This window comes from Puntigrus tetrazona, chromosome 5 (assembly GCF_018831695.1).
Source record: "Puntigrus tetrazona isolate hp1 chromosome 5, ASM1883169v1, whole genome shotgun sequence".
Classification (NCBI taxonomy): Eukaryota; Metazoa; Chordata; class Actinopteri; order Cypriniformes; family Cyprinidae; genus Puntigrus; species Puntigrus tetrazona.
Genome location: NC_056703.1, coordinates 9,135,947 through 9,163,227, shown reverse-complemented (window position 1 = coordinate 9,163,227; position 27,281 = coordinate 9,135,947). Strand labels below are relative to the sequence as shown.

The 27,281-nt window shown below is 37.8% G+C and overlaps 1 protein-coding gene across 10 annotated transcripts in view; it reads left to right on the top strand.

Annotated features, from left to right (window-relative positions):
* nsmfb (NMDA receptor synaptonuclear signaling and neuronal migration factor b) overlaps nucleotides 1–25,807 on the top strand; it is a 28,298-nt gene extending 2,491 nt beyond the window's left edge. Inside the window, exons 2-16 of one of the 10 annotated variants that reach the window (XM_043240495.1) lie at nucleotides 4,266–4,322; nucleotides 4,580–5,263; nucleotides 5,377–5,449; nucleotides 6,924–6,929; nucleotides 8,400–8,468; nucleotides 13,847–13,926; nucleotides 14,356–14,445; nucleotides 15,538–15,665; nucleotides 15,813–15,896; nucleotides 16,214–16,247; nucleotides 16,406–16,476; nucleotides 16,594–16,673; nucleotides 17,653–17,755; nucleotides 21,369–21,444; nucleotides 22,267–25,807. In XM_043240495.1, the coding sequence (XP_043096430.1) occupies nucleotides 4,266–4,322; nucleotides 4,580–5,263; nucleotides 5,377–5,449; nucleotides 6,924–6,929; nucleotides 8,400–8,468; nucleotides 13,847–13,926; nucleotides 14,356–14,445; nucleotides 15,538–15,665; nucleotides 15,813–15,896; nucleotides 16,214–16,247; nucleotides 16,406–16,476; nucleotides 16,594–16,673; nucleotides 17,653–17,755; nucleotides 21,369–21,444; nucleotides 22,267–22,364 (1,733 nt within the window). In that variant the 3' untranslated portion in view covers nucleotides 22,365–25,807. Of the gene's footprint in view, nucleotides 1–4,260; nucleotides 4,323–4,579; nucleotides 5,264–5,376; nucleotides 5,450–6,923; nucleotides 6,930–8,399; nucleotides 8,469–13,846; nucleotides 13,927–14,355; nucleotides 14,446–15,537; nucleotides 15,666–15,812; nucleotides 15,897–16,213; nucleotides 16,248–16,405; nucleotides 16,477–16,593; nucleotides 16,674–17,652; nucleotides 17,756–21,368; nucleotides 21,445–22,266 lie in introns of all 10 variants that reach the window. The other 9 variants (XM_043240493.1, XM_043240491.1, XM_043240500.1 and 6 more) reach the window with 9 other exon arrangements.
* Nucleotides 25,808–27,281: the final 1,474 nt, after the last annotated feature.

Here is a 27,281-nt window from a genome sequence, read left to right as displayed (position 1 = left end):
ATCAGCTGGGACATTTTGGTCAATTGCCATTTGGAGCTAAAATGTTTGCTAGTGCGACTAATTTAGAGATCTGCTCATTAAATGTTAATGAATTTCTAATGTGGAGATTTTAAAATGCCAATGGCAGATGTTGAGCATTTTCAAAATGAATATGACTCACTGTTTAGTTCACACTACAAGCTTACATAAATTCTAGCTGTCAGTGACAAAAACTCTTAGCAGCGAGGACAGTGTGAGATGATGGTCTGAACGGTACGCTAAGAAATCAAATCAGCAAAGAGAACATGAAGTTTGTAAACGAGTGAACGAGGAGGAGGAGGACGAGTAAAAGCGAGAGAAAGGGGTCATGTCACACACAGTTGTTCTGGTTAATGTGCGCTGAGGCACTCAAGAACAAATTGTGCTTGCTTTTTACTAAATTAGTATAGCACACCAAAGTGGTCTGCTGAAGTCAGTGTCACCCAGGGCAAAGCAGTCATTCCTGGCTTTGATTGTGCGTGAACAGACGCCTGAAAACAGCAGTGCAAGAACAGCTCCAGGGTTTGTTATCTCTACTCTCCATTACCCATGCTGCCTTTGTAAAGCCTCGCGCTTTCGATCTATATGCCAGTGTGTATTTGAGTCCATGTTGGGGCAGTTATTGTTTTTACATCTGCTCGTGTCTTCATGTTGAGTCACTAGTCATCCGCCTCTTCTTCTGGACCACCACAGGGCTTTCGTCCAGCAGTCTTGGTTAAAGCATCTGCTTTAGTTAATATGGATAAAACGCTTCTCTCTGAGTTCCCCTGTATTCTCCCTTCCCCCATTCTGTCACATGGCTGAAAACATGAGAGATGCTCCCAGATGCACATGCTACTACACCTTCAGACAAAATAGCATTGGGAAGGCTAGTCTGTGTGTGTGTGTGTGCGTGATAGAGAGAGAGAGAGAGGCAATACGACTGTGACTGATTTGGGCATCTCATACCCTACTTCTTCCTAGTATTTATTATTCATATCTTAATTCTCTCCAACTGAGCAGTTTTGTTTTTTTTTTAATCGGTTCAGGTTTAAAAAAGATCAGTAAACTATCCTAGGTAATTGGTTGTGCCCTGCTCTTAGGCATAGGGTTAATGCAGAACAATTGGATTTCCAAGAAGCGCAAATGAATTACAGAGAATGGACAAGCACATGCAATTTTGAGGTTCATCGGTTCAGCTGTGAAGGTGTGGGATGTGGTATCGCTTTCCCTGCTTTACTTTTTGTTACCATCTTTAACAAAGGATAGATTAAAAAACAAGCCAATGGGGTCAGTGATGGGGGGCCTCTGACTGTCAGGGACCTCCAGCTGAGAGGCCCATAGTGGCCTGGTACTTGGAAACAAGCCATATGAAGTAAATAATTGAACAGCACTTGGACGTGTGCCAGTAAATATTGCAATGACAAAATAAATAAGAAGATAAGGGATGCTGTCTTTTCCTGTCTCATCTCTCTCAACTCTAGTTGTGGCTTGGGGGTAAGTAAATAACAGGACAATGTATTATTTTTGAGTGCCTTTAATTTATAGTTGATGCGGACCTGGTTTTAGGTAGGACCAGATTTTTAACAACGCAAGTTTTCAAAACTAAATTTTTAAAAATGTCTACTAGGCCAGCCAATTTAAGGTTTGAATTGTGGTGCATTGCACTCAGACACCCACTTCACTTATCTATTTCACATTTACAGTAGTTTAAAGGGATTACTCCCTCTCTGAGTCACGCCCAGTATTCTCATTGAAAATTATTTGTGTCCTAACAGGGAACCATTTCCCAGCAGCCTTCTGTGCTGTACTTCCTCTTCCGCTGTCAGGGGCCCCATCCAATTTCTTCAGCTATCTGCCTGACCACCCATCTCCTCACCGACTAGACACAGATCATGTTATTTTAAGAACACCACAGAGTCCATTTGAAGTTAACCAAGTCAGTAAAAACACTAACACAAGCACAACTGACCTCTTGCCCTATCACACATTATGATACTTAGCTTGTATCTACTTCAGGCATTGAATTGAGACAGTGAGAAGAATGATTAGAAAGTGATTGGATGATTCCACTCTGCACCACTTTTCCCATCTGTTAGAAGAGTTTGTTGAGTGAGGAGAGAGAGAGATGCACATGCTGGCTAGTATTTAATTATTCAAAGTGTCGTTGAAGGAAAGCATGGCCACTCCAACAACAGAACCATCCCATTACTTAGCATCTCTAGAGAAGTGCAGAGACTGCACAATTTGCCAATAGCATGCTGATTATGGGTTTGTGTGCTTGCGTCAGTTCATCTTGGTGCATTTGTGTAGCTTCCACGTTTGTCAAGGTTGAAGAGATGGAGGCGAGCTTCAGTGTATTTATGCATGTTAGAATCTACATATTTAGTGAGCTTGTGTGGGAAGGCATCATTAGCTGGGAACTAAATTAAATACAAGGAGAGTGAAACAGGTTTGGTGATATTTTTCATTTGTACATGGTAGTTGGTTTACTCCCCCAGCATATGCAAGTAATTAGACTACATTAGTTGTGTTCTCGCTGTGCCACGCAGGAGGGGGATTCTGTGTAAGTCTTTCCCATGGTTAAGAGGTGGAGTGATACATTTGATAATGGAATGTAGCATCTCTTCGAATGCATTAATGATTTGTATGGGTATGCTAATCGTAAAGGCCACTGGGAGTGTAAATGCATCCTTTCTTTTTTCTTTTTTTTTTTTTTTAATGGACATCAGAATTTACAATTGGAAGCATTTTTTTCAACAATGCATAAAGGTCATTCTGTTGGTTAATTGAGAGTAAGGTATGGCAATGTAGCACAAAGAGTTCTTTAATGTGAACACATGGTCCTACTAATTAAGCTGTTACCTTTTTCCTTCATAATAACCAACCAGTCTAGCTCCTTTTCTTTATATAGCAAGTCATAAGGGGGCCATGTTCTTGTGCCAGAGCAGCTGAATGACCTCATACTGGAAGCTGGTTGTATCTAGATTTCATTCGGTGCTTTACACCTCATTGCTCAGACAAGTTATGAATGTGGAGCAATTTTGCATTTTTTGAAAGCATCTCCAGTTGTGGTAGCCCAGTTGTGACATTATTTGCTAATGTTTCTCATTTTCAGTTGTGTTGTATTTGGATATTGGAAATAGACTGTAGTCGTATGTTTTATGAAGAGGAAATACAGTATTTAGTCTGCACATTCACACAGTGTTCCGGTAAGTCAAATTATAATGCAGAGATTATATTTAAATGCAAAACCATAAATCACTCCATCATGTCAGTGGCCAAAGGTAATATATAAAATTGTGTTATCAACTTAGTGCTCTGTAAATGTCCCTATGTATCACTTTGGACAGCGAGTTCCACCAATATGGAGATGAAATATGGAAGTTGTTTGCAATATTATGATGGAAAAATGATCAGCTTGTTAAGAAATGATTTATTGATTCCTGTTTTCAGTTCCAAACTGCCATTTCAGGTGAGGATGTTATCTCAGCAGCTTTTAAAAACTGTACTGGCACCAGTCTTTTAATGATTCAGAAAATATGAATCACTATTTAACAGGTACAGGTTAAGAGGATTTTTCGGTAGCACTACATCACACTGCCTGTGGCTTTATAATGGCACTATTTGTTGTTTGTTTTAAAATCAAAAGAGCGTTTGGACCTGGAAACCGTGATGCATGACGTCAGACTTTAAAATTGGTCACCCAAAAATTAAATTACGCCATAATTTACTTTTACTTTTTAAAAAATGTATCCTGACTCTTCCAAGCTTGGTCATGATGGTGGATAGTGACCATTTATTTGAATCTCCATAAAGACATATATATCCGTCGTAAAACTAACCTATATGCCTCCGCTGGGTTAATATGCGTCCTTGGAAGCAGATCGATGAGATTTTGTAACAAAAATAATTATATTTTTAAAATTCTAACTCAAATCACTGACTTCCGGCAACAGCTGTTTGCACATTCGTGAGAGAGCCGAGGTTCAGGCTTCCTGGCTGACCTCCTACGTCATAGACTCAAAGGTCAGCTAAGAAGCCTGAACTCGTCTCTCTTGTGAGCTCACATAAAGCCATTGCCGGAAGTCAGCTTGGGGGTAAGTCAGTTATGGGGTAATTTTCATTTTTGGGTGTACAATTTTTTTTCCCAACTAGTTTCTAAATGACTATTGAGAACTAAAGCAGTAGCTTCAAGAATGCATCAAGAGAGAGAGTTATATCTCCATTCTTTGATTTGGTCTCCTGTTTATCTCTCTGCAGAGCAGCTCGAGCATTTGGAGAGTACCTTTCTCACACACACCCTGAGAACCGCAACGGATCAGGTTAGGTCCATTCCACAACATGCCCTACCTTCATTTGTCCTCAAGTCTTTTTTTCTCCTCCTGTGTATCTTGTGAAGTGCCTGAATTTATTAGTACTTGCTGTAGGATAGCATCATCTTTCGGTTTCAACATTAATTTCACTTCTGCCCACCCACCCAGTCATCCTTTAATTGATAATTACAGGAGAGCTTGATTGGCACCTGTTGCTATGCCAAAAAGATGATGAAAAATCTGTTTATCTTTCTGTCTCTCTCCAGATCACTTGCTATCTGACACCTTCATCGGTCAAGACACAGATTCCCCAGACATCAGCCGACTGAACAACAATAACAGCCTCCAGCCATACTCCCAACACACTCTCACAGTTAAGCCCATTCAAGAAGAGGTGCAGCCAGGCAGCCAGTCTGCTCCCCTTCCTACCAGTTCCAAGCGTCGCCTCTCCGTAGAGCGCAGCCTTTCTTCTGAGGAGCAGCATCATCAGAGGTGTGTAGAGAGCTCTTTAAAGCCAGCACGAGTCTACACCATTACTAGGGAGCGAGATATGCTTGGAGGCCAGGGAAGCAAGGAGAGCCTGGAGCTAGAGGTGCTGAAGAGGACCACAGACCCACCAAGAAGCAGTGCTCCCTCCAGTTTACGTGGGAGCCATCATCGAGGAAGCCATCAACGTGGAAACAACGGCCCTACACACCAGAATCTCTGCAGCCATGCACCTCTGACACAGCCTTTGCAGAGCTCAGGAAGCGCCCATAACATCCGGGACTGGGGGTCGAGACGGAGCAGGTCGAGGGAGGATTGTACGCCGGATTGTGTGGCCTGCATCCGGCCACACTGCCAGAGCCAGCGCTCTCTAGACCTTGAGACTTCACCTCACAGTGGTGGCAAACAGCACAAGAAGCTGGAGAGGATGTACAGTGAGGACCGCGTGTCCTCTGAAGATCGAGGTAAGGAGTAGGTCACCATCATTGAGTGGTGGATTATTGGTTAATTCGTTGTGAGATTTTGTTTTTACACCATACCTGCTATCTTTGATCACGCTATCTCTTTTTGTTTGCAGAGGATCACACAAACAGCTGGTTCCCTAAAGAGAACATGTTCAGCTTCCAGACTGCGACCACCACCATGCAAGCGTAAGTAAACATGGGAATTCACTGCATCAAACCTTCTGCTTCCTCTTGAGTGGGGCTGGTCTATGAAGCAGACTTGTAATTTAACTATCCTGACTCATGCATGTGGGAGGACAGGAGGTATTCTATTTCACATCTTTCTTTCTTTCTTTCTTTCTTTCTTTCTTTCTTTCTTTCTTTCTTTCTTTCTTTCTTCCTCTGGAATTTGTTTCTTCATCTTTTATCCCTCTCTTTTTATTTCAGTTTTCAAAGAAATTGTTGTTAATTGTTAACATAAAAGAAAGAAGAAGTGAAGAAGGGTCTTCTTCATTTCTTTTTTCTTTTTTTTGTCTCTCCATCTTTATTCCACATTTGCATTTTGTTTCCTTCCTCTTGCTCATTGCTTTTTTTTACTTCCCTTTCCCCTTTATTGTCTCCTCATTCTTTTCCTCTTTTTCTTGTTTTTCTTTCTTTTTGCCTTCTGCGTTCTCTTTTCCATTTTTACTTTCCCTTTATTTTGTCCTTTTCACTTCCTTTTACTTTTCCTTTCTTTCTTTCTTCATTTACATTTTTGTTCCCTTCCTTTCTCTTAGCTTTTTTCTTTCTTTCCTCTCTTTTCTCCTTTTTTGTATTTCCATTTCCTTTGTCCCCTACTTTCTTTTTGCCTTCTTCACTTTCTTTTCCCCTTCTACTGTCCCATTCTCTCTTAAATTTTTTCTTCCTTTTTTCTTGTTTTTGTCCCCTTTCTGTTTTACTTTGTCTTTCCCCTTTTCCGTTTTCTTTCCCTTCCTGTGTCCTGTCCTCTTTTTCTTTACCTTCTTTGTTCTTTCCTCTGTTCCTTCCTGTTTGCTATATTCCTTTTTTGTTTTTTGAGTGATTTCAGGCTTCATTATTCTCCGTGCACAGACGCTCTTGCTCAGCCTGACTGCTTAATTATCACCTGTCGGGCAGAAGTCTTAATCACAGAGCCCACTGGCTGAGACTCCCCCACTGGGGTGCAGTCCACCTCCCTCCAGCCGACATGGTTGTTTTCTCCCCCTCAACCTCCCTGTGCCCTCCCACCTCATCATCTGGTGTCAGTTCTCCTTGCTTTTCCCATCCCACTGTATCCCTCTTTCTGTCTATGAATACTTTGCTATCTCTGCAGCTACTTAATTCACTTTCTCTTCTGACTTATTCATTCTGCTTTTTGCTGGGTCTAATTGACACTTTCACTTCAGAATCCTTTCAATTTGTGTGAAATGTCAGTGTTTTCTCATGTGGTCGGCTGTAGAGCTGCCACTTTTTGTGATAATTGGCTGTAATAGGTAGAGATAAAGCACTTGGTGATCCTTTCATAAGACCCGATCCAGTGTTTATATTTGAAAAACACTCTGTATTTCATGCATACCTTACCTTTTTACTTGCGTTTCATGTTTTATCTTGTGATGGTTAAAGCACCTGCTCCCTCTTTCTCCTTTTTATCTTCTTTGTTATGCATTTTTCCTTGGCTCCAAAGAATATCGTGAGTATACCTTTCTCATTAGCCCACTGTCTTTAAAACTGAACCTATCACTCCATCCCCACCCTCTGCTCCTCTGTGCTGCTGCCTCTCCTGTCCTGTGTTAACTCTCACTCCACCAGAATTAGACAGAGTGTTTGAAGTTATGAAGGAACTCTGTCTCACACAGCACAAATACTGCTCACGATACACCAACACCATACACTCAGACCTGTGTGAATAATCACCTTTCAACTGCTTCCTTGTTGTACTACAATGATGGCTTGAACTGTAAAGTTTTCTGGGTTTTGACCACAAATTGGTTACAGAAGCTCTATTCCAAACCTGATCTGAGATTTACTGGCTTGCTCTCTATTTGTCAGTATCCTTAATGCCACATAAATGGCACTTAAAGCTCACAGCAGACTCAACTTCTGTTGAAAAGCATTTTTTTATAGTAAAAATAAAAGGACAGGAATCAGACCGCAGTATGTTGATGCTTTAGCTCAAGTACAGGTGACCTTGACTAAATTTAATTCAAAATACCATACTAGCATACTACATTTTTTTATCATTGATTGTAAATACTGTATGTTTAAAAAAAAAAAAACATGGTCCAAGCAAAAAAAAAGAAAGAAAAACTTTTATTTTTTTAATGACATAAAATAATACTATAGTTAAAATCTCAATGTGCATTGCCTTAAACTGCATGTTAAAACAATTGCTAAGAATTTAAAAATGTATCTACCTTTAAGAATAGCCCTCATGTCAGGAGTCTGCCTACGATTTCCTAAAATAAGATCTAGGTAGACAGTTGACAAGATTTTGGAACAGAGCTTGTGTTTTGACTGTAATGCAAGGTATATTTAAAAAAAAAAAAGAAAGACTGGTAGACTGGCCCCAGAATGTGGTGATTGCTGCCATCACTGTGTTGAATATTGCTCTCTAAATATATAAATATAGCCCGAATATACCCCAGAAAAGTCAGTCATCTCAAGATTTGCACGGAGTGTTCCAAGACCGTCGCCAGTCTGTCAAGGCTCTGAAGGATTTCAGGATGCAGTCACATCTACATGCAATTACATGCGCACACACACACACACACTGTCTGAACGCAGCTTCTGGGCTGTCATTAACCTCATCTGCTGAGGACAGGGGTTTGATTTAATATCAGCTGGCAGTAATGACGACTGTACCTTCTAAAACAATAGATGCACAGCAGATACGATAACCACTCCCACGAAGATGTTATAGATTTTTCTGTGAATTTTTCCTCTGTGCTGGTTGGTGACTGAGTGTCTGTTACACTTGACTTCACTGTGGTCCTAGTGTTTATTGTGTGTACGTGCCTGTAGTGTCCCGTTGACCTGTGGGTGGTGATAAACTGTTGTGGTTTGAACCTTCCTAGCCGCTCTAGATTTTTTCCCCTCGCACTGCTCCCGTTGCACACACACCTACACCCACAGCCTATAACACTGTGACCGGTCCCAGCAGGGCCTTCCGTGGAATTGCAGAAAGAAAGAGGAGGAAAAGAGAGCAAGAGGCCACCGCACTGATGGAGAGGTACTGTCTAATGCCCCTAATATCCTGTCACAACCCTTTCCTCAACACACACTTAAATGAGACCGCGGTAAGGTGGTGTTTGTGTTTTGTGCTGTCCTGTGTTAGTGTAGTATTATGGTGCGTGTATCTTGCACATGAGGATCTGCTTTTCGTTCATGGCACACTTCCCTGTGGAGTCGTGATGCTAGGCTTACCAAGCAGAAAGCCAGCAGCAGCTTATTGATCGAAACCCAGAGATTTCTAACAGAAGCTTGTTTCCACTTTAGAGTAAACAGTAAAGGTGGTTATTCGGAGAAAAAGTTTAAGATAAGAAATAAAGTCACAATTGTTAGATATACACTTCCATTCAGAAGGCTGGAGTCAGTAAAATTTTATTTGATCATTTTTAAGAAAATCATAACTTACACTGATACTTACAAATGCATTCTTTTAATCTGTCGATTCATTTTTCAACAGTAAAAAAACCAAACAAAAAACGCCCAAAACAGCATAAAACGATTTTTGCAGGATCAACACTGAAGATTAAAGGAAGGCTTGCCAATCACAAGAATAAATTACATTATATTAAAATAAATTAAAATTGAATAATCATAATACATAAGGGAACAAAAATATGTTTATTAAGCCGTTTTTCTTTTCCTCAGAGTAAAAGTTAATTTTAGTGCTTTTGAATGAAGGTAAATCCTTGACCTGTGCGCACACAAACATACACACAAAGGTCTATAGGTGTATATGTGTGTGTGCTTGTGTTCCTGTCTGTGTTTGGCTGCTTGAATCAATAGGCCAATCGAATAACCAAAGGTGCGGTGCCTGGTGTGTGTTAGTCAATACAGCTGACAACTGAACACTTTCCTAGTTTCACTTAATCGGTCTAGTGTCACGCAGCACACTCCCGCCATGAATAACTCAAAAGCAAATCTCATTACACAGGCCGAATTGGCTTACATATTTAAAAACACTTGTTCACCGGTAAATCCTAATTGGTCTGCTGGCAGGTCATCAAAAACTTCTTCTAACATGATTCTGAATCACTAGAGAGAACTAATGTGCAGTGCTCTGAAGGTAACGATTCAGAGCTCAGATACGATCCTTCTCTTCCCGGCGAAGGTTTAACAGAGTTCAGCTCCCCTGTGGTGATTCAGGGTGTTCTGCAGAACAAAAAACATGGTAAGAGCAGCAGCTTTTAGAGATCCCATGACACTGCTGAACAGAATTACTGTACATGCCTGTCTCTGTCCTTTGACTGTGGGAGGTTTGCAGATAATTGGTTGCATCCATTATAATTACAAAACAACTGCACATAAAAGGATATGTTCACTCAAAAAAAAAAGTTGTGCCTTAATATACTCACTTTTATTGTTGTCAAAACTTGAACGTTTTTCAAAAACTTTTCTTCGGTCAAAAACAAAAATGCAGTTTTATAATCTTAAGTAATAATCAGTGCTGTAAAAATGATTAATTGCATCCAAAATAGAAGTTTTCTTTACATAATATATGATAGTGTACTGTGTATATTTATGATGTGTCTATATTATATAAAATATACTTAATATATAAACATAACATATTTCTCTTAAATATATACATGTGTATGTGTGTATGTGTATATATATATATATATATATATATATATATATATATATATATATATATATATATACTGTATATATACATACATATATATATATATATATATATATATATATATATATATATATATATATATATATATATATATATATATATATATATATATATATATATACATATACATACACATGGATGTATATATTTAAGAGAAATATGTTATGTTTATATATTAAGTATATTTATATATAATATAAAATAACAGAATGTAAATATATATATATATATATATATATATATATATATATATATATATATATATATATATATATTTAAGAATATGCACAGTACACAAAAAATAAATAAAATTATTTTGAGTGTGATTAATCATTTGACAGCACTAATAATAATAAATAATAGTAATAACAATAATATATTTGTCATTGGCTTCTATACATTTACATTAAATCGCGATCCACTTATTTCCATATGACTTTTGTGCTGGATTGAATCGGATTGAACCTGTCTGCTTAGTGAACAAATCATTTTTTGTTTTGTAAATGGTATCAGATGATTTAAATGAATGATTCATTCACAAATCGGATATCTTATCATGAATGCACCCAAGAGAGGTAGGGCATATGTCAGGATGTTCATTGAACAACTTGAATAAAGACTCGAGTCAAGTGAATGAGTCATTTTGACTACTTTTCAGTTCACTTGACGGTTCGCATTCACTTTATTTTGAAGTATCCAAGATGTTTCTAAAAAAGCAGCATCTACAGGTCTGTTCCCTGAGCATAGAACTAATAATAAAATAATTAAACATTTTTGAGTGAACTATATTTTGAAGCTCTAGTATTTTGGATTATGCTGAGTTTCGTTATCTAATGAAGAAAGTGGAACATGCACTAGATCTTCTGATTATTATTTTCTGTGGTACCCATCTAATGGCTGCGCCTCTCAAGAAATATATAATTTTTTGCATTAAAAAGGAACATATATATATATATATACACACACCCATCTGTGAGGATCAACATGTCACACTCTGGTGATCTGACTCTATTTTCAGCACATTCACAAATGAGGATTAAGATCATAAGAGCGTTTAATTAAAAATGGCCTGCTGAAAAGACGTAGTTCTCTTGATATGCACTTCTATTTTTGAAACTTGATGAAGATCTGCACTCCTTTCTTGTCAGCCGGCACATTGACTTTGACAGCAGTTTAGAAGCATGTCAGCAAGACGGACATAAGGAGAAAAGCAGTTCTGACAACTATACAGATGCATTGTCACCGTGCTCTTTGTAACCATCTCAAATATAACAGCGATATTAAAAAAAGCCCCGCTTCTCTTTTGTAAAATGTTCACGTTGGTGGATTTGATTAGAGGCTCATAGCGGCACAACTACATACTGTAAAAAATGTCCTCTGCTATGCATCACTGCGCTGCAGGAGTATTAGTTTTCTCGCTGTAGATTTAACTAGCTTAGGCAGCAGTGCGGCTTTCAAATATTGTGGTCTTGTGCAAATGCATTTTTATGCCTGCAGAAAAAAATGAGATATTGACTGTGGGAAATATGACACTGTGACCATCAGTTTTGGTTCTGCCTTTTGTAAAAGCCATTGCTTCGTAATTTCATTCCCAGCCTAGCTCTCATTTATTTTAAAGGCTCTGCACTGACTGTGTGAGCTGCTCTATTATTTGTTGGCAAATGAGGAAAGACCACCTACCTCTCCACAGCACACTCTCCTACTATACTACACTACAGTGTAACCATGGTGACATGATGCATGGAGAACAAGTGCTGAGTGCTAACGAGAGGAGAGAGGCTGTCAGTTGAAAGAGTGGGTCAACTGAACTTGCTTTCATTCTCTGATGAGGATGGTTGTAGTGGTCAATTTTCTGTGAGTATTTCTGTATTGAAAGTTGAAACCAGAATTGCAGTAATGAGTGCATAAAGTGAAAGCATTTTTGCAGTTTCTACAAGATTATTCAAACTGCTAATGTTTCAGTAAAGAACAGCGGTAGCATTTTTTTGCAGTTTCTACAAGATTATACAAATAGTTTGCCAGTTTTACTGTGATATATGCCTTAGCAGCTGTGAAAACGCCTAACTATAAGTGAAATTAAAGGGATAGTTTACCCAAACATGAAAATTACCCTATGATTTCCTTACCTTCAAGTCATTCTAGGTGTAAGACTTTCTTTTTTTTTTTGGACAAATACAAATGAAATTGCATGAAAGCTCTTCCAAGCTTTATAATGGCAGTGAAAGGGGTTTATGATTTACAAGCCCAATTTTGAAGATTCATGAAGACAGAAATGCAGAAGACAAAGTAAAAAAAAGCCCAGCCACAAATTTACAGTTTAAACATGTTGGACGATTTTGATATAAATCAAGAGGAAACTGGTTTTCCTTTTTTGTGAACATAACTTTGTTCTTATGAGATTAGCACTCTCTAGTAGATGCTCATGACAGTTAGCTGAAGCCAAAGTATATAGTTTATTTATAAAATTTTAAATAAGGATATTTTGCTTACACAAATGCATCAATTCACTTCAGAAAGCCCAAGCTGTGTGGAGCACTTTTTATGTATGGATGCAAAATCTTGAACCCCGTTCACCGCCACTGGAAGAGCAAAGGCATTTTTAATATAACTGTTTGAAGAAAGTTATATACACATAGGATGGCTTGAGGGTGAGTAAATCATGGGGTAATTTTTATTTCTGGGTGAAGTAGAAAAGGTGTATCCCTTTAAGGTTCTGTGTTATTCTGGCTACAAGAGTGTTTAAACTGATACTCATCTACAGATATAACATCAAACAAAATCAAATGTTTTTGGTTTCCAATGTAAAAAAACCAACCTTTTCCAATTTTTTTAAGTATAGAGTAGTATTTGAGAGAGCGTGTGCTTTTGCAGGTGGTGACCTGTCTTATGTAGAATAAACAGGAGTCATTTTTCATGTTTTTTCATCATTCAAAAGTAGGTATAAATATATTCAATAATACTGTTTACTTATAGAGTTATGAAATTTTTTTGTAAGAAAATAATGCTGCTTCAGAAATATTTAAATAATGATAAATTTCTCATATGCTAGTTTGAAATGTGCATAAAATATATATCTGGCTTCTAAGATGTAACGTGGGGCGGGACTTGATTTTGTTCACCGTTAATTGGTTGGTTTTTCAGATCATCATCAGTTGCTCAGAGGGGAGTAGCGATGCAACTGTGAGGAGGAGAGGACGTTATTTTGATCAAAATTTACGAGGGCATATGGATTTTTAAAAAATAATGATGTGCGCCGATAAATCATTCATAATAAACACTGCAATATTCCGTCGTAAATGAGGCTTGTCAGCTTGGATTTGATGGTGACTTTAAGCTAATAGCTCAGACTGTGTTTCTTGAGAATACAGTAATGAAAATATCTGAAAATACAGCCCCACAGATTAGTAAATGTTGTGTTTCGGAAGCCTGAAGCAGCGTCAAACTGGGACAAACTGTTTATTTATGCCTGTTTATTACAGAGGAACTGCGAGGATTGGAGATTTGTTTGGAGTGCACTGAGCTCATTGTATAACTTCAAACACTCATCCCCGTCCATAATCAGCCATGCTAATGCTACCATTTATAAATGGATATAAATGGATTGTTTGAAAGTCTATTTAACATTTCCATTTTTGTCTCCTCTTCCTCCATCTCCCATTCTTCTTGTGCTTTCCCCTTCCTCCCTTATACCTTTTTTCAATCCGCTGTGCTTCTGCAAATCCTTTCTATCCCAGAAACTTCCGGAAACACCTGAGGATGGTGGGCAGCAGGAGGGTGAAGGCCCAGAGTGAGTTGTTTGCAGACGTTTGTGTGAGTAAGTGAGTGAGTGAATGAGTATGTTAATGCTTATGTATGGTTGTGCGTATGTTGTCAGTATGTTTGTCTGATTTCATCTGTATATTCGTTCAATTTTTCAATTTCGAACATACCTTTTGCTTGACAATAATTCATGGTGTCAGATGAATTATTTTCAGGGGTTGCCGATGCTTCAGGCATCTGGTAAAAAGGATGAAAACAAAACCATTTGGTGCCCTCGCCTGATGCACAGTTAGCGATGTGTTTTCGTTTCTGAATAATTCACCTCCCAATAACAGTATACAGTTAGTACAGTATTTTTAGAGCTAGTCAGCCTAAAACGGAGAAATCCTTAAACATGGCAACCTCAGACAAGAGCCCAGAGTGTGTGTGCGTGTCTGTTAAAGAGCAGTGTGTGTGATGCTTTCCTCCTCCGCTTCGTTATTAGCATTTGCTGATCGCAAAGCGAAGAGTTTCAGTCGGTCCTGGAGTGACCCCACACCCGTCAAGCCTGACTCTCTCCATGACTCCAGAGACAGTGAGTCCACACACACACACACACACACACACACACACACACACACACACACACACACACATGTTGTCTCATTTTCTGATCTCAGTACATGCACATGAATGGTCACTCACACAGAACATCAATACATGGGTAAATCTTATGATGCCTGTTAAGATCATATCTCTGCCTTATCATTTATTGAAGTGAATAGATGTTAGACTGACTTGCCTTAATAATAGTACTTGAAGTACAAGAGGTGCTATGATTGTATTTTTAAATATGCTATCCTTCAAACATTTTTATGTATGTCTGTTTCTTTTACTGCTTTTTTCTTCTGCTCATCAATGGCTTATTTATTTGATCTAAAATGCAGTTAAATATTATTGCAATTTAAAGTAACTGTTTACTATTTAAATACATTTTAAAGCCTAATTTATTCCTCTAATGACGCCATTACCCGAGTGCTAGTATCACATGAACCTTCAGAAATAATTCTAATATGCTGATTTGGTGCTCAAGAAACATTTATTATTATTATTATTATTATTATTATTCTATGTGCTGTTTAATATTTTGTGAAAAATATTTTCCAGTTTTTCTGGATTCTTTGATACGTAGAAAATTCAAAAGAAAGACATTTATTTAAAAATAAATATTCTGTAATGTTATGTGTCTTCACTGTCACTTTTTCAATTAATTTATTCTCACAGAATTAAACCCCAAGCTTTATTTATTTTTATATTAATATTATATTAATTTTAATTCATTTTTTAATATATATTACGGGAATGCCATTTGTAATTTTGGAATTAAATGTCCCTAAATGACAAAATAAAATGTAAAACAAAATCTGAATATGATCATATCTTTAAAGGCTTCATAAGATTTGCACATCACACATCAGTGCCTGTGTGTATGTGTAAAATGTTTTGTTTTTGTGTCCTATATCACTAAACGTGTTGCTGTGTATGACCTTCTCATAAACAAGTGGGAAAGGTTATGTTAGGTCGACCTACCCTTACAGACCTAAGCGTCAATATGACCTCTCATCTCATTGGTTGTTTATGTGCTTGTGTTGTGTTTCTGTGTTTTTGCATATACCCTCTTTCCCAGGTGGAGACCTCCAGGCATCGTCTGGCAACCTGGATGAAGAAGACTGCGATGATGTCGACTGGGAAGAAGAGAGAGAATCAGAAAGAGCAGCTTGTGAGGGCGATGACTTCATCCCACCCAAAATCATGGTACATGCATCTTTCAACCATTTTGACACGAGCCAACTGCTTTTTTATGAACTCATCGCCAGAGCCTCATTACACGTGGCACAGCTGTTTGATCATCGATGGGCTCATTAATAAGAGTGTGTATTATTCATCCTTGTTTTTGAACAGCTAATTTCATCAAAAGTACCAAAGGCCGAATACGTTCCCAACATCATCCGTCGGGACGACCCCTCCATAATCCCCATTCTCTATGTGAGTATAATTTAATGATGCAGTCATACATGGGATCAAAGGAAATCAAAGTTTGATTATCCGGTATAAAGCCCCTCATGTTAAGCGCAGCTAATGATGTCTACCAGTCAGCTCTCGCATGCAAGTTTTAGTAGTGTAAATTATCGTTGTTTGAAATCACTTCTTTGTAATGCTGAGCTAGCGATGTAGTGCTTATATTATGCTTAAATTGTTCAAAAATTAAAATGCCATGTAATATTTACCAATTGATCTCTTGTGCCACAGATTTATGAAGCTTCGTTTTAGTCATTAATTCTTGCCCTGTTTTCTGCCCACAGGATCATGAGCATGCCACCTTTGATGATATACTAGGTACGTGTTAATTGGCCAAATGTTTTTTTTTTTTGCATATGCCTGATGTTTGCTCCTGCTGTTTGTTTACTATGAAAAAGCTGGGCTGTAATTTCACATGATTCCCTTCCTGCCTCTCTTCTCTGCTATCTGTCTTCTCTCATCTTTCTGCTCTTCAGAGGAGATTGAAAAGAAACTCACCGCCTACAGAAAAGGCTGCAAAATCTGGAACATGCTCATCTTCTGTCAGGTTCGAAAATATATGTGTGTGATTATTTGCATATCTCGGTTTTTCACAAGTCTGCATGTGGAGTATGTAAGTACATGCTATTTTGCACTGTGTAAATTGAATCTCTGTGTTCTCCAGGGAGGTCCGGGTCATCTCTACCTGCTGAAGAACAAAGTGGCCACATTTGCTAAAGTAGAGAAGGAGGAGGACATGATACAGTGAGTGTTCACCTTCACAAAACAAATGCAGTCTATCATATCTGTTTCGTGTTGTTCTATTTGTAATTGTGCTGCACGATTCATTAATGATGTGAGATTATGATGGTGTCTCCTGCAATTAATTCATGGATGCAAATTTGTCACCATTCAATAAAAATCACCTTTTTGAATCCAAAGGTGAGTTTATTTGGCTTTTATTATTAGTATTACTGGTACTATGCAGTTATTTATTGGTTTCATTCAATTTTGAATTAACCGTGGTTCAAAAAAAGTCCTTAACTTAAAAGCCCAGTGTGTTTTTTTTGTTTTTTTTTGCTAAAATTGACTGTCAGTTCACCTTTTGAAGAAATACTCGACCTGTTCCCAGGAGCCTCCAGGGGAATCACATCTATGTCACCTTTTTCACCTCTGATGAGTTTGCATCCCTGTTAATTAAATGTGAAAAACCACCTTTTATATTTATTCCGTTTGCTTCAGTTTTGCTTTAAACCACATGCAGCGCAACTACAACACATAATAGTGAACAATCAGCAATGCACGTTGTAAATAAGGGATTTATTGTACGGTGTAGACAGATTCATTGATTATAACGGTTAGTTACAGTCAGCGAACTTGTTGAACTACATGACTCAAATTTTGTGACGCTATATATACGTGCAGTGACAGCTTCAGTGATGATTATGAGAATGTTCCAGGATTATCGTGGTCTGTGCTATATTTAATTTATTCAAAATTTGAATGATGGTTCTTTGTTACATGTTGTGAAAAAGAACACTGTTAATAATACCTCCTAAAAAAATGAATAAATCCTCAAAATCAAAGCTCAGATCATTTTCAATGCATACCTAAAGATGGCATTGGGTTTTCTGCAGAGAATAATAATTTTATATGTTCTTTAAAATTGACACTATTAATTGTCATTACAGTATAAACAACTGTGTAGCTTTGCTTTGTGATCATTCTGAGTTTTTGTATGCAGGTTCTGGAAAAAACTCGGCAGATTCATGAGCTTATTGAATCCCGAGCCTAACCTCATCCACATTATGGGCTGCTATGTGCTCGGCAATGCGAACGGAGAAAAGGTAGATAATCGCATCTGCTCACCTCCCTGCGCGTTTCAAGCCGCGTTTCACGCCATAGGCTTTTTGTCATAAAGGCAAGACAGGAAATTATCAAGGCAGGCTTTCAGCGTGCGTGTACGTAGTTTGTATTTACAGCCATACCCTTTAGGTTAATAGTCATTTATGGATTTTAGCACACTTGCGGAGGAGACATTACTGTACAGCCTCATACCTCACGCTGTGGCAGGTGTGTGAGAAACAGAGGAAGACGGGTGGGAGTGTGGTCGGGGTCAGGCAGGGATATGATGGCAGGAGATGAGGGTGCCAGATTGACAAGCAACTGCTCTGTGACTGACAGATAGACAGTCTGTCACCCCACCGCCCCCGCACTTCTCTGCCACATATACTCTCACACACATACTCACTCCAACATGTACACACACGCTGTCTCTCTGCGGCACATACTGACAGTAGCCTCTGGCCACTACAGCTCTGGACATGTATTCAGCTGTGCCAGATCTGGAAATAGGATTGTAACTAATAGGTAATTGTGACATTTTATTAGGGCTGCACGATTATGATAAAATTATAATTGTTGATTACTCCCTCTGAAATTTTAATTGCGATTATTAATTACACTAAATGATGTTTATACCGTTGTTTGAAGCAACTGCATCCCAATTTTTTACATGTACATAAAAAAGCTTATAGTACACTTATAGTAGCCAATTATACGTTGTTGTTTTTTTTTCTTCAAATTAAAAATGCAAAACAAAGAATGGTATTATAAGGTAAAAGTAAACTGAAAACAATGGAAAAATCCTTTAGATAACCTGTAGAAAGGAAACAAACACATCTGAAGCACGCAGAATAACATAAGTGGACTTTGAAGGATTAATTGACACTTTGAACAATCACATAATTGTGGTATCCGTAATTGTAAATGCGATTAGAAAATCAATTCATTGTGCTGCCACACTTTGTGCGAGACCTTTTCTCGCAGTTCTGAGTATTGTGACATGTTAACTTGCAATCGTGCCAAATTCACAATTCTGATAAGAAAAGTAAATAATAATAACTAAACTGTGAACTGTGAACTCCAGGCCACATCTCTGCTTGGTTTGATATCAGATTAAAACATTATTTTTTGTAAATATGTTGCCATCAGAATAGTGAGATCAAATGTAAATTTCTTGTGTTGACAAATCGGGAAGCTTCACGATTGTGAGATCATGTATGAACAATAGGCACATGAACAGATGTTACATACTCTATGACATTCACTGTTTTGAATGATAAAGGAGTGCATATGCATATTTATGAGTGTAAATAGTGTAGTAATGTCTCCAACATACATTTTGTCTGACGCAGAGACAAAATATCCCCCTCTTTCCACGTCTATGTGCGAAGCATTCCTAGATGTAAGTTATACAGATATTTTTAAGCAGAGTTAATATTCTGCAGCAGCATTATGCTGAACATTGACAGCACTGTGGTGCACCTGTATGATTGACACTTTGTAAACAAATTTGGATGCAGCCTCTTGATTGAAGTGCACACGGTCCCTGATTGAAGCACACATGACCATGCACAAAACTAGAGTCTCTTAGAGTTTGTGCCACATGAGCATTTCATCCAGGCGGTTTATGAAGACAGATCTACAGAGAGAAAATAACTGAGGTAAAGGGGGAAAAAGAAACCTAGCTTTTTCGCTGCATTTAGCAATTTTCCCCTATGGTCCTCTCTGCGCTGCCCTGTTACTTCTGAAGGGGAGTGAAAGAGCTTGAGTGAATTTGCTATATATAGAACCTGACCAGGTGCACCAAACAGCACAACAGCTCTGCGCCTTCTTTTTGTGTTTGAGGGAATATTCCTGCATAAATTGAAACGCTATCATCATTCACTAACCCTCATGTCATTCCAAACCCCTTTAAATTTAAATATCGTATGCATTTCCATGCAGTAACAATAATTCATACAGGATACAAAAGCACCAGTCTGTTAAACAAATCATTTAGACTGGTTTTATAACCTGGGGGAAATTCATTTAGAAGATCCACTGTTTTTTTTCTGTGTGCACGTGCTTTAGTTGTTGTGTTAGCATCAGATAACAGTAATACACTGTCTCCGTGATTTGTTTTCTATTAGCTGTGCCAAGGCAGCAGCAGCTGGCCATATGTCTTGTGTGTTCTATACCAGAAAGCTAATAAGGTTGTAACGACTGCCCGAGCACATGTAATTTTATAGTGAATAAAGGGAAGAGACTAATTTGCAGAGCATCATCAAAACCGAGAGTTTGCGCCAATTCCTCACAAGTCTTGATTTTCTTGTTAATTTAATTTCAGCTGCTAATATGCCGTTGATTATGATTTTCACAGTTGTTTCATATGTGCGTTCCGATTGAAGGAGGATTCTTTGTGCTTTGCTTTAGTAACGTTTTTGAAATGGCCTAAAAAAGCCGGACACCCCTTGCTTCGCTACAATGGAAAGAGATTGATTAGCTGAACATGGATTCATGAGGCTTTCTGTGGCTTTCATGATCGATTAGATAGTTGGAGAATAGCTGCTAGAAAAGATGCCCAGATGAGAGATTATGCTGACAGCGACCAGAGAAACAGAAGTCGAAGGATTGAGAGGGGAATAGCAGGAGGCAATTAATGCACTCTGACAGGCTTTGTCCTGATATGAAGGATTCTCATTGACACTATCCGACCCCCTCTAGCAGAGGTCAATCACAGAAGCACAGAACACACAGTTAAATGCTCCACAGGTCGCCCTGTTCAGCTTCCTCTGGTTTATGATGCACATTCATCACTCTGTGGCTCCTATTAGCAGTCAATCAAGTCGATCAGAGTGAAGGTTCGGAAAAAGACTTTGGTTAGCTTTAAATAGTTAATAGATTTTATAGCTGTTATAGACCGATAAATGGATATTTTGAAATGTACAGACAAATAAGTTAGCTGAAACCAAATGATCTGAAACAATTATTTTTTTTGTTATTATTTCTTTATATAGACAATAATAATTACAATAAAAATATGTGTGAAAAAATATGTTTTTAAAATAGTAAGATATTATTATTATTATTAAATACTTGTCATTGTTATTTATATATGTATGTATATACTGTATACATATATTAAATGCAATATTTTCCCAGTAATAATCATTATTATTTAAAATACAAAATGTGTATAGTGTCAAATAATGTTTTGTATATCTCATTTGCATGTATTTCATGATATTATGTATCAATATATTGTTTATATATTATATTATTTTATATTATATAGAGAGGAGATATATTATATACGTAATACATGTAATTACTGAAAAAGCTGTAATATATACATCTTATTGTTATTATTGCTATATATACAATAATTTAAGTCAATAATAATATGCAAATATTAAAACTGGGTAAATATATTGTTAGTATAATGATATCTTCATTACCTACCCGTCTGCTACCTGAATATTAGTATCAGTACTGAACATTGGTATTAATTATTGAAAAAGCTGTAAATATATCAGTAATATTTTTAATTGGGAATATTGTAAGTAATGTTGATGGTCTTTTGCCAGTTTGAACCAAGAAAACTAGTGAAACAGCAAAACTTTCTCTCATCCTCAGCTTTTTCAAAACCTTAAGAGACTGATGAAACCTCATGCCATTGAGTTCAAGTCTCCTCTGGAACTGTCAGCTCAGGGTGAGTGTACACACACACACACACACACACACACTACAGACATGACCAGTCACATATTCTGACACACATACAGTAAACAACAAACTTGAATGTGCCATTTCAACAAACTTCCATGTAGGAGTGGGAAATAGTGGCAAAAAAATTTCATTATTGTGCATTATTATCATTTATTTTTAATTATTGTACACTAATACAAAACAATTAGAAAATATTTTTGAACATTTTTGACATTTTTAGCAAACATTATACTAACCAAGCACAATTTAAATAAAAATTAAATTTAGTAAACTAATATTTTGTGGCCATTTTTAAGGCCGCCTCTTTGAATCAGTAACATTGAATAGGACACATATGACACTTTTTTTTTTAATCATGTAAAAATTTATATCAGCATTATCATGATGATATCATATGGCACACCCCTACTTGCATGTGCCATGTGAACTCTGACCCCAACTCTCATCCATGCCACAGCTATTGATTTGACAGTAATTATTCTCCAATTAAAACCCTCATTATCTTCCCCCACTGTTTCTGTCTCTTCATTGGACCCAGGAGGCCCGCTTGCCCCCCTCCCTCCTTTTCCATCTCCTTTTGTCCCCTATGGACTCTACACAGCTTGATTCTCACTGTTGAGGATAATTACCATTGTTTTAAGTAGAGAACTGTATTTAAAACACCCACAAATGCCTATAAAGGCCTCCTAATGTAGATCTATTTTACTCATCGGAAGATACGGAAGATGTGAAGACATGCTGCCTGTTGTTTAATGGACAGATATTTTAAGGAGAGCTAAAAATGTTGTGTTCTCTCCACACACAGGTAAGGAGATGATCGAGATGTACTTCGATTTCCGCCTCTACCGCTTGTGGAAGAGCCGCCAGCACTCCAAACTTCTCGACTACGATGACCTTCTGTGACATTGTGTCGTTGGTTTAAGCAGCCCAAGAGGCAGGTAGCTTTCTTTAGGGCCCACGCGGCAACGTTCCCTCCGAAGAGAGCCTGGGCGGAAAAGCCCTGAGGTTGAAGGAGGAAGATGAAGTTGAGGATGAGGATTGCTGACATTGAGAAGACGTTCCAATTCTCCGCCCTTGGATGTAACGATGGGAAGCAGCCATTACTGTTAGGTGCTGTGTCTTCACCTCATCCATTTGAGCTTTCGGCTTGAAAGAGAAACATTCGGTAGATCTCCGCAGGTCTTAACTTTTAACCTGTGAGAGGTTTAGAAAACAACATTCGGTTTCTTTGAGAATTGAAAAAGCTGTGTTAAGAAGGAGGTTAAAAATAAGAACAAATTTGTTTTTAGTACTTTTGAGTAGCTGTTTTTGTGGTTAACTAGCAGGAGCAGTGAAACAAGGCCATTTAACAGTGAAAACGCCTTGAGGTAATTGTGTTGTTCACTATTTACAAATGCAGGATAAACTGTGGAACTACATATCTGTTGTATGTACATATTCACTCAAACTCTATAAAATAACTACTGTAATTTATCTTTCAGCATAATATTGCACTGTTTTAGTTGTTAATGGTGTTTTTTTAGGATTCATTAGAGGGAATATAACTCAGGTTTCATTCGTTTAACTGGCCTCCCTCTGTACTGTACCATCTTTAGATCGAGAGAGAAGAAGAAAGCAAAACTTTTTTTCAGTAGAAAGCTGTTCCGTCTGAGTGGTGTTGAAATAACACTCACGCATAGATGTTTTAGTTTTCTTTAGACTCGTACTTTATGTGTAAGGAATGTGTAGACGAAGCTCATTTTAGATCGGCAGATTCTGTCCTTTAGCTTCAAGAATGTTCGAAATTTTCTAGCATCTTAAAAAACAACCACACTAAATATGATTTTAAAACTGATTCATTTTGACAGTAATATAGACAACGTTACTCAGTTAGTCAGTTTGAGCTCAGATCGTGACATGTTTGCGTATTTGTCTGTTTGTCATATGCGTCTGTAAGTATTTGACGTGATGTCAAGCTCTGTTTTGTGGTGTGTTTTCTTTGTAGGTAGAGGATAACTGATCATTTTCCAATTCTGATAAGTCAAAGTGCAATTGTATCTGCAATATTTCTCTTTAAGTGTTACTGTGAACCCGTTTTGAATATCAAGGTTAGGTTTTTTTCATAGTATACAGGATAGTACATTTAGTCTTTAAAGTGGTTCTCTGTGGAGGAAAATGTTCACGAATCACTCTAGTTGGTGCGTGGGAGTGTTTTGGATGCACCAAACAGATAAAACAGTAGATAGTTGTAATCTTTAATCATCACGAGTGGATGTTCGAGTGCAAAACAGCAGCAGCTGGTGCAATAGACAGTCCAAAGCATTTCGTGAAAAGCTGCCAGATAGAAAAAGTGCAATGTGGTTAGTCTTTCTGGGGTAACAATGCAAAAATGAGAAGGCATTGCAATATTTAGTTGAAGCAAATAGGAAAAAGATCCCTAACGTTGCTATATTTAGAGCATAAGAGCTGTTATGAGAGCATATATATCCTATCTGTTTGTGAGTGTGTTTTAGCTTTAGAGATGCGAACGGGGCACTGAGATGTGAAGGATGCATCTGTGTTTGCCTAGTACGCCATCTTTTCATCTCTGACCACTCATGCAGACGCCCTGAAAATCAAATAAAGCACAAAATCTCCGTATCTGTAGGGCCATCAGGGAACGAGTATTTGTTCTGATTAGATCAAATCAAAACAGCCCGACCTCTTCTTCTACTGTTCAGACGATTGCATGTCCACATATGACTTTGTATTTTGCTATCCAAGCTCATCTAAACTCATGTAATCTTATTTCTGCCGAAGCTGTTGTATGCTAAAATGGTTGTAAAATTGCTAGGTGTGGATATGATCCATTGGTGTAATAGAACATAGCGTTTGATTTCTTGTGTGTTGTCACTGATTGAGCCAATGGCACATGAGAACCATAAGGACTCAGTGAGAGCTCTGAGGATCATGGAGCCATCTGGATTGGCGGAAAGGTCTTTGGCACGTTAGGTGTGAAGACCCCCCTACTTTTGCAATAAGATGTTTATTGTATGCCGTATGGCCTGGTGTTGATCGTGTCATGCATCAGAAAGTCATTTCATATATTCATTGTTATGCGTCATGTTTTAGGAAATGAAAGCTGGTGGAAACATGCATGCGTGTCACATTCCCAACTAAACCATTTTTGTGCATCCCTCCAGACTACTTTCTGTAGCAATACACATTGTAACATGAGCTGCTTTGTTTCTAGGTCACACTGTACTGCTTCTAGAACGCTGCTGTTTGAGTACCTTTGTATGCTGTTTATGTTTCCAGCAGCATCCGTTTTATTTTTACCATGAGCACTGGCTTTGCAGCGCATTGGAGAGAGACATATGATATGTCATTGAGCTTCGGCCAATAATATTTGAAGGCTTCAGGCAGTATCTCTCTGTTGACTGTACAAATTACAGTCTGTAAATGATTTATGATCTCGAGATCAAGCAGTTAAACTAAATAAGAGCGATGCTAATTCAATTATTAATAATTGGTAATCTTTGAAATCGATAAGGCACTAATATGCATGATAGTTAGTTCCCTTTGAAGTTTGTAAAGCAAACCTGAAATCCTGATATGTTGATATTTAAAAAGAAACATTTACAGAATGTTCAAATGGTTCTGGTATGTTTTTGATGTGTTACCTGCTTGGGAATAGAAAATGTCTTCAGGAACCTGATTATTACACCACGATGTCAGGACTGTTACACTGCTTCATATGTAACTTTTTTCCAGTCTTTAAAAACTGAATATTTAAGTTGATGTTATATTATTATTGTCCTGTGTCTCTGAGCTGGCGTCCTGCTGTTTTATATGGCGTGGTTGATTGGGTTAAATGCTGAATGATTGATAGCATCATGATTGCACTGTTAGACTCCTCGGCTCATGGCGTTTTTAAGAGAAATATGTTTTTGCACACTTTGAGTGTGTCTTTCTCATTTCTGCAAAGCCTAACGGGTGAAACGAATCACTTTTAAGCATTGTCAGTAGCAATGATAATACTTTTAATAGCCTATATTACAAAATCTAGAAAGTCTTAAAGAGTGATGACAGTAAACATATATGGTTTTCTTAGTCTGGCAACATTGCCATTACATACAGTATGACATTATAGTATTAGTTCAGTTAAATGATTAATATTTCTTAAGCAAATTAGCTCATCTTGTTGATTTGCTATTTTAAAAGACCGAGCATAAGCTCCTAGTTTCTATCTCTTTAGCTCGGTGTTCACAGTATTTACTATGAGACGTATAAACTGTTTGTTTTTCCTTGTACAACCTCCACAGCAATGAACACTGGAAATGTTTCCTAACCTGTTTTACAGTAAAATGTACCCAGTTTTAAGTGGATGTTTGTCTCGAGTCTTCTTTCTTTTATCTGAATGCTGTTTATCTTCCGCAGCAAGCATGTGACCAGCCGCGTCCAGAAGCCGGTGCAATGAAAGGTAAGTTTCAGTTTAGTTTGCACCAATCCTTTAGGTACCATGAAAGTAGCTTGGCTTTTAGCTGCATTCATTGCCATAGTAACTTACACTGCACAGCTAACCTGATCCAGGGCAGGTTATGTTTTGAGTTAGAGATCTCAAACTGGTTAAAAGCAAAAACAAGCATGTCTGCCACAAAAATATCACTCCCCTAGTTAGTCTACCTCCAATTTAAAGGTCACTAGTACAAAAGAAAATTCTGGCATTAATGGATATTTGTGTTTTAATTATATAATTAGGATTTACTTTATAATTAATCCATTACACACAAGTAAGTTTAACAGTTATTATAAATTTTTGGTTTGGTTTCGTCAATTCGAAAGTACCACCATGGTTCAGGCCCCTGAGAAATAAAAATGTGTGACATTTACTGATATTTACTCTAAATCAATCAGTGATGATCTCTAAAAAGTCGTCCCATGACTCTACATATAGGTTAAACACCTTGGAGAGTGAATGTATTGACTGGTACAAAATCACACACACTCCGAATGGAAGTGTGGCCTGGGCTGGAACCGTATGGCCCAGTGGGGATCGTAGTCTTCTCTCATGAGCAAAAAGGGTCTGGCATGAGTGTGAGTAATAGAAAAACGGCTACGGTGAGATTCCCTGTGGTACAGAACAGAAAGCCTGACACGAAGCTGTCGGGGAAGGGTTGCTGTGTGCTTTCATTAGATGCCGGACAAACCTGTACAGCGTGAACTACTCTAGAACAACCTTCCTGTGTCTCTTTCCTTTTTAGTGTTCCCTTTGTTTTACTTTTTTACTTTTCGGTTTCCTGTTTCCAATAGTGACCCGGAGAGCAGTGGAGGCCACTCTGCCAAATCTCTTGACATAATCACAGCTTGCACTGTTTAATTGGTGCTGGTACACTAGAGTTGAGAAACTGATGGTCTCTGGAGACTTAATGTTCATTAAAAATAATGAGTCAGACAAGCTAATCAGCACCAAAAAACATTCTGTGATTTCAATCAGAAAACACAAACATAGAAGTGTAATTAAAATCATTATTATCAATATGTACAAAGCAATAGCCTTACAAAAAAAAAGGGAGGGAGAGAGAGAATGCTCTGCTTTTTTTTGTTTTTTTGTTTTTTTGTGCCGGTCAAGCAGTTTGATTCTTTGTAAGGGTATGGAGGAGGGAGAAAGAGGGTAGCGATCAATCTCTGACCAACACAAGCACATGCAGGCTGCCAGAGAGAAGCAGAATGTGGTCACTGAGACTTACTTAGATTTGCCCTACATATACCAAGGACACAACGCGTAAAAAACCCAAATATATTCCAGGAATCTATAACGTATGATCTGCTAAATTATATTTGACCACTCAATGAGTTTAT